The sequence below is a fragment of the Phocoena sinus genome, chromosome 14, assembly GCF_008692025.1.
Source record: "Phocoena sinus isolate mPhoSin1 chromosome 14, mPhoSin1.pri, whole genome shotgun sequence".
NCBI lineage: Eukaryota > Metazoa > Chordata > Mammalia > Artiodactyla > Phocoenidae > Phocoena > Phocoena sinus.
Window position 1 is genome coordinate 69,559,265 of NC_045776.1, and position 9,164 is coordinate 69,568,428.

The 9,164-nt window shown below is 49.2% G+C and overlaps 1 protein-coding gene across 1 annotated transcript; it reads right to left on the reverse strand.

The window, feature by feature from the left end:
• Positions 1-271: 271 nt before the first annotated feature.
• Positions 272-7,036, reverse strand: CRYBA4 (crystallin beta A4). The gene is made up of 6 exons (XM_032603535.1): positions 7,016-7,036; positions 6,353-6,403; positions 5,579-5,697; positions 4,550-4,691; positions 2,514-2,656; positions 272-919 (listed from the first exon to the last, which is right to left on the reverse strand). Exons 1-6 carry the CDS (start codon positions 7,034-7,036, stop codon positions 772-774), a joined length of 624 nt encoding a protein of 207 aa, XP_032459426.1. The 3' UTR covers positions 272-771.
• Between the last annotated feature and the right edge of the window lie 2,128 nt (positions 7,037-9,164).

Here is a 9,164-nt window from a genome sequence, read left to right on the forward strand (position 1 = left end):
TGTAGAGGACTTACTGTAGCTAACAACTGCAGGATTTAAACAGTATTCAAGTCTATCAAGAATGGACTATAAGCTGGGCCATAAAATAAGTTTCCGTTCATTAGAATATTGAAATCTTGAGTATGGTCTCTGACCACAATGGACTTGAATAACAAATCAATGACAGTAAACTATCTAGAAAATCCCAATAAAATATCTAGAAAATAAATATTTATATACCACACCTTTAACCTATTGGTCAAAGAAAAAAATCAAGGGAGACTAGAAAATATCAAACCGAATGATAATGGAAGCACATCAAATCAAAATTTCTGGGAAGCAGCTAATGTAGTACTTGCAGGGAAATTTATAGCTCTCAACGACTATATTGGGGGGAAAGAAAAGAGGGGCCAAAATTAATGACCCAAGAGTCTACCTTTAAAAGCTGGAAAAAAGAAGAATAAAGTAAACCCAAAGTAAATAGAAGAAAGGAAACGTTAAGGATGAGAGCAAAGCTCAGTAAAATAAAACACAAATGATAGAGAAGAATCAATAAAGCTAAAAGTTGGTTCTTTGAAGGGATTAATAAAATCGAAAACCACAGGCTAACCCTAGACTTTTTTTTTTTTAATTACTTTTAGTTTTTCGTGCTGACTGTGCATGGACTTGCCCACGTGGGTGCTGGGGTCGTACGGGTTACAGGGGGAGGCAGAGGAGAGAGCATGTAACAGCCTCCAAAGCTCCTCTGTTCCAGACAAGCACATGTTCACTGCTCAGCGCTGGACCCCCTGCTCACTGCTGGATCCTTCGGATGCTCTGCACCTGGAAGGTCTGGGCATGAGAGCCCCACTCCCGGAAATGCTTGTAGTCGCCTGAGTGGTGATCACACTCCAGCACATACTGAAACCCTCGGTAGCCAGGAAACTGGGAGCCAACCCAGCTGGAAAAGGGAAGAGGCAGACTGTTACCCTGAAGAGGCACCAGCATGGTGATTAAGACAGGGACAAGGGGACCCCGTGCTGCAAACACACTCCAGCCATCCTGGACTTCCTTCCCTGGCATTCCTGCCCAGAATGTGCCCTGCTCTCCCCAGCACTGGGTCCTTTTGATCACGCTGTTCCCTCTGGCAGTAACACCATTCCTGCCCTTCTTTGCCTGGTTAAGTTGGATTTATCCTTCAGGTCTCAGCTCAGTCATCAGGGCGGTCTGACAGTCCCCTATTGAACCTTTGCAGCACTCATGTAATTAGGTAATTAACAGATGATTTGTAAAAATGTCAGGCTCCTCTGCCAACAGGAAGCTCCTGGGTGTAGGGGTGTGTGTGCTGGTTCATCATTATCTAGTGCCTAACATGATACCCAGCACAGAGGAGCTCAATAAATATTTGATGAAGAAAGGGAGGGAGGGAGGAAGGAAGGAAGGAAAGGACAGAGGGATGGGTGGAGGGAGAAAGAAGTGGGGAGTCTTATTTTTTCCCCCTCCTGCCTTATTCAGGGGTACCTCCAAGACAAAGGCTATTCTTTCAATTCATCGACCCCTGCATTGTTCAGGACTAGCTAAGGATTGGTGTCTCCTTTTCTGAGCTTCCCTTTCCCTTTCTGTAAGAGGGAAGCGGACTCAAGAAGCACAAGAGGTCCATCCTACTCTGAAACAAGATCCTCTGGTGCTTCCCGAGAAAACTAAAAAAATAAAGTAACCCTACCTCCCATCTTTGTCCCTGCCAGCCAGGAGCCAAGGGGTACCTCAGAAGGTGACTCTCATATCCTATATAACTGAGGATCTCACACCTCAGCCATCCCCTGGGTGAAAAGGGTGGGAAGGGTCAGTGAGTCCTGGGCTTGAAGCTGGATTCAGTTACCTACCTGCTGTTGGATGTGGAGCAAGTTGCTTAACCCACATCTGTTTGTTTACTCCTGGGCATCCATCCTCTCCTCTTCTGGTGACAGACCCTGTCACATCCACCTGCCTCAGTCAATGTGGGAAAATCCTCACTCTAGCAATGAGCACGTGACCAGGTCTAGCCAACCAGAGCACCCCATTCCTGTGGGCATGGTGATTGGTTTAGAGTTGAACCTGTGACCCAAGCTGGACCAATGAGAGCCTTTCCTGGAACCTTTCGTGGAATCACTGAGAAAAAGGCACTCTCTTTCCCTGGGGCTGGCTGGAATATAAGGATGAAGCTGCCATCTTATCTTCACATGAGAAGAGCTTGCCTAAGCATATAGCCACACTGAGGCAGGCAGAGCAAGAGGGGGAGAAAGACAGATCCCTACTGTCGCAGCTGGATCCAGCTGTGCCTGAAGCTAGTTACAGGGGCCAATAAATAACCTTTGAGCTCAATATCAGTGTGATCTGGGTGTCCACTACTTTCAATCCAGAAATTTTGCCTGACAGCTCCCTGTGCCTCAGTATCCTCCTCTGGAATGTGGGCATCAGGTCCCCAAAGTCCCCAGCATACTGTTTTCACGGGAGGTGTCCCCATCCCTCTCAACATCCTCTCTGTCCCTGCCAAGCAGAGCCTTGCATCCACTTACGCCCCCGAGTTGACATGGAAGGAGCCCACTTCATTGCCATCCCAGCCCATGGCCTGGAGGGAGGGGTAGTCATCGCTCAGCTCTCCTTTCTTGCCCAGGAAGTTCTCTTGCTCAAAGATGGTCAGCCTCGAGTCGCGGTGGTTCTGCAGGTACAGGGAACAGAGCCAGAGTATCAGGTCCTCAGTCGGAAACCCAGGAGCCTCTGCTGGCCCCTACACCCCTGTTCTTGTCTCCAAAATCAGCCTTCCTTGAAACTTTCTGGAAGGACGGTAAGGCAACAGGCACCAGAAACCTTACAAGAGGTGTACTGCTTGTCCTTCCAGAAATTCCTGTTTCAGAAATTTACACAAAGAAGATAATCAAGGAGAAAAGAAGCGTTGTTGATAACAGGAGGGGGCGGGGGAGGGAAGGGAAGGGGGAAGAGAAGAGAAAAAACAACCTGAATACCCGATAACAGGGGATCAGGTACACTGGGATATTGCACTACGGTTAAGAGAAGGGTGTGGAGAGCTGGGTTCAAATCCTGACTCTCCACTTAGCAGCTGACTATGCTTAATCATCTAAAGAAAAAAAGTATGGGGACTTCCCTGGTGGTGCAGTGGTTAAGAATCCTCCTGCCAATTCAGGGGACACGGGTTTGAGCCCTGGTCCGGGAGGATCCCACATGCCGCGGAGCAACTAAGCACGTGGGCCACAACTACTGAGCCTGAGCTCTAGAGCCCGCGAGCCACAACTACTGAGCCCGCGTGCCACAACTACTGAAGCCCGCGCGCCTAGAGCCCGTGCTCTGCAACAAGAGAAGCCACCACAATGAGAAGCCCGCGCACCGCAACGAAGAGCAGCCCCCGTTCGCCGCAACTAGAGAAAGCCCGCGTGCAGCGACAAAGACCCAACGCAGCCAAAAATAAATAAATTTATTTAAAAAAAAAACAAAAACACATCACACAGCATTTCTGAGCCTGTTTCCACATCTCTAAAATGAAACTAACCACATCTGCTTTTCAGGATTGTTTTGAGAACGAAATGAAACCAGAAGTCGTAAACTGGGTAAAGGTAGGGGTTGCATCTGTGAGAGTCCTTCCGAGTCCCCGCATTGGCGCAACGCCTGGGCCGTTTGTGAAACAAATGAACATTCACCAAATGATATACTAGGGCGCTATGGAAAATGATGCCACAGGTGAGATTTAATCATCTGGGAGAGTGATTGTGATATACTTGCAGAGGGAGAAAAGCTGGTTTCCAAACTTTAGGTTCGTTATGATTCAACTTTTATAACCGAGTGATACGCATGTATAGATATATAGATATAGATGGATATACAGATCTAGACATAGATACTGATATCAACACTGCAAATATAATCTGTGGGTAGCATATAAGACCAAGGAAATCTCCAGCACTGACAACAGTGAGCTTTTGTCTCAGAGGTGTGGGTATAAGTGACTTTTATTTTCTTATTCGGCCATATCAGGTTTTTCCCTGAACTTTAAGTGATAAATATGTGTGCCATGTGATTTAAAATCCATAAAAGTTGTTTTTGAAGGAAAAAAAGTACACCTTTCCAAGCCTCAGTTTTTTCATCTGTAAGATGGGAGTAATAATGCCCACCTCCACCCATACTCTGTAAACAGTAGCAAAAATATAAAATCGAGAACACTGATAATGAATTAGGAACAAGAGGTAGAACGCTTCTTCCTCACTTGCCCTGCCATCTCTGGCACCCAGACTCTCCCACTGTCCCTCAGTCATGAAAAGAAGGACACACAACACGGAGGAGCTCATATTATAACCAAAGTTGCAATGGGCAGAACGTTTGTGGAGGGCTCTGTCCAGATGCTATACGTACATCCCTTTACCCCACAACATAGGTACTATGGCCCCATTTCAAGATGAAGAGACTGAGGCTCAGGGGAGGGACTGCCACCTCACACAACTTGAAGCAGTGACATGAGAATTTGAACTCTGGGACATCTGGTTCCCAAACCCCCACTGGAGGGGCTCAGGCCACCCCAGGCTCAGGCAGTGGCAGGACTCACAGCGCAGGCCACGGGCCGGAAGGAGGTGAGCCTCTCGGCGGGGTAGGACGTGTTGCCACTCCAGGCATCCCAGGACGGGTACTCACCCCGCTCCAGCACATACTGCTGCCCTTGGAAACCGGCGTGCTCAAAACCCACCCACCTGCGGACAGAGGGGAGAGAGCAAGAGGTTAAGAGGCCCCCACCCTGACTTCTGGACCAGTGGTTGTCACGCAGGGGTGACTTTGGCCCCCAAGGAGGCATGGAACAATGGCTGCAGGCATTTTTGGTCCTCGTGCTGGGAGGAGGGAGCAGAGGGTTTTGCCGCTGGCATTTAGTGAGTAGAGGCCAGGGATGCTGCTAAACGTCCTCCAAGGCACAGGACAGCCCCCCAGCACAGAATTACCCGGCCCCAAACATCCAGCCTGTTGACATGGAGGAGTCCAATCTAGACCTAGTAGCCCACTGCCTCGCTGTGCATACTGTAGGTAGGGGACCGGCTCCGTGCAGGTAGCTGGCACTCTTGCACGTGTCCCTCTAGGCCATGTAGATGAGGCTTGACCACATGCTGACTTAAGCCTTGGCCATCTCATGACTGTCTCTCTCTCTCTTAACAAAACATATCTCATGCTCAGAGCCTCAATCAGGCAACAATGTTCAACTACAGAATGCTACTATTATTATTTTTTTTTTTTTACTATATTTAGTTATAGTTACCTTCTACTTTTGGTGAGTGATATTGGCTTTTGATTTGTGCCTAAGAGGGACATTTCAGATGCAACACTGGGTTTTAAAGGTCTGCCCCCGCAGGGCTGCCTCATCCAGTGGGAAGGCTCTGCGTGAATGGCGCCCCTTACATTTGAGCAGTGCACAACCTGCACGACCTTACACTGCCATCCTGCACACTCCCCAGCATCTCAGACACAAGGAAGGCACACCGGTACAGTTAGAGCCTGGGAAGATAACACCTAGAGCATCTAAAAGTCCCAGCACCCCTCTCTAGATCACCTCCTGTCTCCCCCACTCCGATTCCAATCCCCCTGGACTCACGCTCCACTCAGCACTTTCAAAGATCGCACAGTCTCAAAACCAAGCTCCAGCACACTGGGGCACTCAGCTGTGAACTCATGCCGCCGGCCTTGGAAGCCCTCCTCATCCCACACCACGATCTATGCCGGAGAGAAAAGGTGGAGACGCGCATCAGAGTCCCGTGAGCGGTTAGGCCTTCACCCCAGGACTCAGGGTGGGGCAGATCAGGTAAAGCAGGGGTTGCAAACTCACATGCCTCCAGGGGCCAGGAAAGGAGCGTGAGGGCTGAGGACCCGGGAGCATAGGCCCTGTGGAAGTGGGCGGCATCTGCTCAGCGCCACCTACTGTTGGCACGTGATAATGCGACCAACTGTTAAATTTCCCAAGACAACCCCTATATCTGGACTTCTCTGTGGACCTTCCATGTTTTCAAAGGCTGATGACAAACTCAAAGGTTGGGTTTTCTTTTTATTCTCTTTTTTAACACAGAGGAAGTCAAAGAAATCATGCCCAGAGACTATGTGCCATTACCAGTTTGCCATCTCCGCCAGAGAGACGGTTGAATTTGGGACCATAAGACACAAGTTCAAATCAAGACCCCAGTGTGTGAACTTGGGCAAGACCCTCTCCCTCTTGGAGCCTTGATAGCATCCTCTGTGAAATGGGCCCTCATTACCGCCCGCCAGGGGTGAGGTGGGGATTCAATGAAGGTGGGGGCGGTGGTCCCCAGGATCTGGGTTCGACCTGTGCCCTCCCACTTCCCAGACATCGCCCCCTTCCCATGCCTCTTCCTACCTTCCAGTGTCCCGCTGACTTGGTGCACTGCAGAGACATGTTGCTTGTTTCCTACACAAGAGAAGAACGTGATAAGCTTCTGCCCTGACTCTGCTCCCCTCCTTGAGGCTGAAGTCTAGTTTGGGCTGATTGGGATCCAGATGGGGTCCAGATGTGCCTGAGGTTGGGGGCAAAGTGTGGCTTTGGCCTGTCCCTCTCCTACCCTTTCCATCTGTGACCAATACCATCTCCTTTTCTTCCAGCCTACCGCTATCTCAAAATGTACCCATTCTTGGTCCCATTCCTCTAAGCCCTGCTCTGTATTGTTTTATCTGCTCACTGTGGGAAATTTTCTGTAGCTGCTGGTGGGCGGATGTTTCACCCCAGGCAAGAACCAAGGTGCTCAGCTTAAGATAGCCTCCCAAAGACAGCATCTGACCCAAAAATGGAACTCTAATAGTGGAAGTTGAGGCAACAGGATTGCAGGAATAATTCTGGTTTTAAATGGGGGTTGCAGGTACTGGTCTTGATGTCTGGATCCTAGTTAGGACGCCTTGGTTAGGATGAGGATGGCATTCAGGATGGCACAGTGATGTCCCCAGGACTGGGGACCTGGGCTCCCCTCCCTCCCAGGATGCTCACCCAGAGCTCAGATCCCACTCCTTCTCCGAGCCTGGGACTTACCGAGATGGACCCAGAGAACATGCCAGACCTGGCACCAGCGGAGGTCAGGCTCTTATAGGCAGGGAGGAGAGAGGGCCCCTGGGGGACAGAGCCCTGACTCAGCAAGCGAGCAACGGGAACAAAAGCCAGCCCTGGCTGGAACTGCAATAGAGAGGTGTCAGCAGCATTGGCTTCGGCTGGGGGGGAAAGGTCGGGTTGCTCCCACTCAGGGATTACCCATGAAGAAGGCAAGAGGAGGAAGGTCTGCCTTAATCAGCTCCATGGGACTCCTGACTGGAGAAGGATAACAAGCGGTAGACACAGAGTCTAAAAACCTCGTCCTTCCTAGCTGTGTGACCTGGGGCAGGTCGTTTCCCCTATTTCTTCCTGGAAAATGGGACAAGAATAAACTATATCACAGGACTGGTGTGAGATTATGTAACATGCCTGGAACAGACATTCAACAAATGCCTATACGTTTCCCCCTCCCAGGTCCCTTCCTCTTCCAGTGGGAGCAATCAGGGTAGGCTTCATGGTGGAGGTGGCATTGAAACTAGGCTCTGAAGGGTGAGGAGGATTTGTACAAAGTGAGATGGAAGGAAATGCTTTCGCTGGGCAAAGCTGTAGAGGTAGGAATATGGGGCTGGTGGCCTGATGGTGCTGGAGTTCAGGGACCCTGAAGGAGAGCAGAGGGACACAGGCAGGAAAGGTGGCTGGGCCAGGGCCTCCAGGGCCCACAAAGCTCAGAGAGGAGTCCAGAGGGCTCTGTGGGCAGAATGAAGGAGCTGGTGGGTGTGAACATGCTTTGCAAACTGTACCACACCTGCTGAATATCCAGGGTTTGTAGAATTCTCTTTGTGCGCCCTCTCCCCACACTCCCACCCTCTGAGTTGGCCTAAGAGGGGGCTTTCACAGCATGGGAAAGAGCATGGCTGGAAACCGGATCGCTCTGGGTGACCTGGAGGATGTCCTAGTTCAGCTCATGGCATCTAAAATGGCAATATTAGTTCCCTCCTGAGAGGGTTAAAGGTAGCCCTATCAGGGCTTCCCCGGTGGCGCAGTGGTTGAGAGTCCGCCTGCCGATGCAGGGGTCACGGGTTCGTGGCCCGGTCCGGGAAGATCCCACATGCCGCAGAGTGAGCCACGGCTGCTGAGCCTGCACGTCCGGAGTCTGTGCTCCGCAACGGGAGAGGCCACAACAGTGGGAGGCCCGCGTACCGCAAAAAAAAAAAAAAAGCATAACTTTAATATTAGTTTGCCATGAAGATTAAAGGCTAAGAATGTAGGCTCTGTAGCCAGACTGCCCGGGGTTGTGTCCCACTCTTGTTGGCTCAGTAACCTTGAGTATGTTACTTAATCTCTCTGAGCCTCAGTTTCCTCATATGTAAAATGGGTATAACAAAGTAAATTGGGTTTAACCTAAGAGATAGGGGTATTGTGAGGGTAAGTGTGAATTACACATGAACAGCACTTGCTGTTCCGGAACTTCGCCTGGAACACAACATTCATCGTGTGTCTCCATCATCATTGTCATCATCATTGCTAATAAAAAAAATTACTATGGACACATCTGCACTCCCATGTTTGTTACAGCATTATTCACAATAGTCAAGAAGTGAAAATAACCTAATTATCCATCAATGGATGAGTGGATAAAGAAGAGGTGGTATATAGATATAATGGAATATTATTCAGCCTTGAAAAAGAAGGAAATCCTACCATTTGTGACAGCATGGATAGACCTTGAGGGCATTGTGCTAAGTGAAATAAATCAGACAGAGAAAGACAAATACTGTATGATTTCACTTACATATGGCATCTTAAAAAGACAAAATAAGAGAAGTGGAGAGTAAAATGGTGGCTGCCGGGGGCTGGGAGGTGGGGGAAACAGGGAGATGGTGCTCAAAGGGTATAAACTTCCAGTTATACGAATAACAAGTTTGGGGACCTAATGTACAACAGGGTGATTACAGCTAATACGTATCGTATACTTGGATGTCGCTTAGAGAGCAGATCTTACATGTTTCCCAACAACAAAATAAATAGTAACTGTGATGGGATGGAGGTAGCGATCATTTTGCAATTTGTAAATGTATCAGATCAACATATGGCACACCTTACACTTACACTACGTTGTGTGTCATTTATATTTCACTAAAGCTGGGGAACA

What these genes read in the sequence shown, in the direction of transcription:
- CRYBA4 (XM_032603535.1), bottom strand. Translation starts at nt 7,036, where the DNA reads ATGTTCTCTGGGTCCATCTCG. An exon ending in TCCGGCCCGTGGCCTGCGCT is followed by an intron (nt 2,657 to 4,549) that starts GTGAGTCCTGCC and finishes CTGTACCTGCAG; the next exon opens with AACCACCGCGACTCGAGGCT. An exon ending in TTCCATGTCAACTCGGGGGC is followed by an intron (nt 920 to 2,513) that starts GTAAGTGGATGC and finishes TCCCTTTTCCAG; the next exon opens with CTGGGTTGGCTCCCAGTTTC.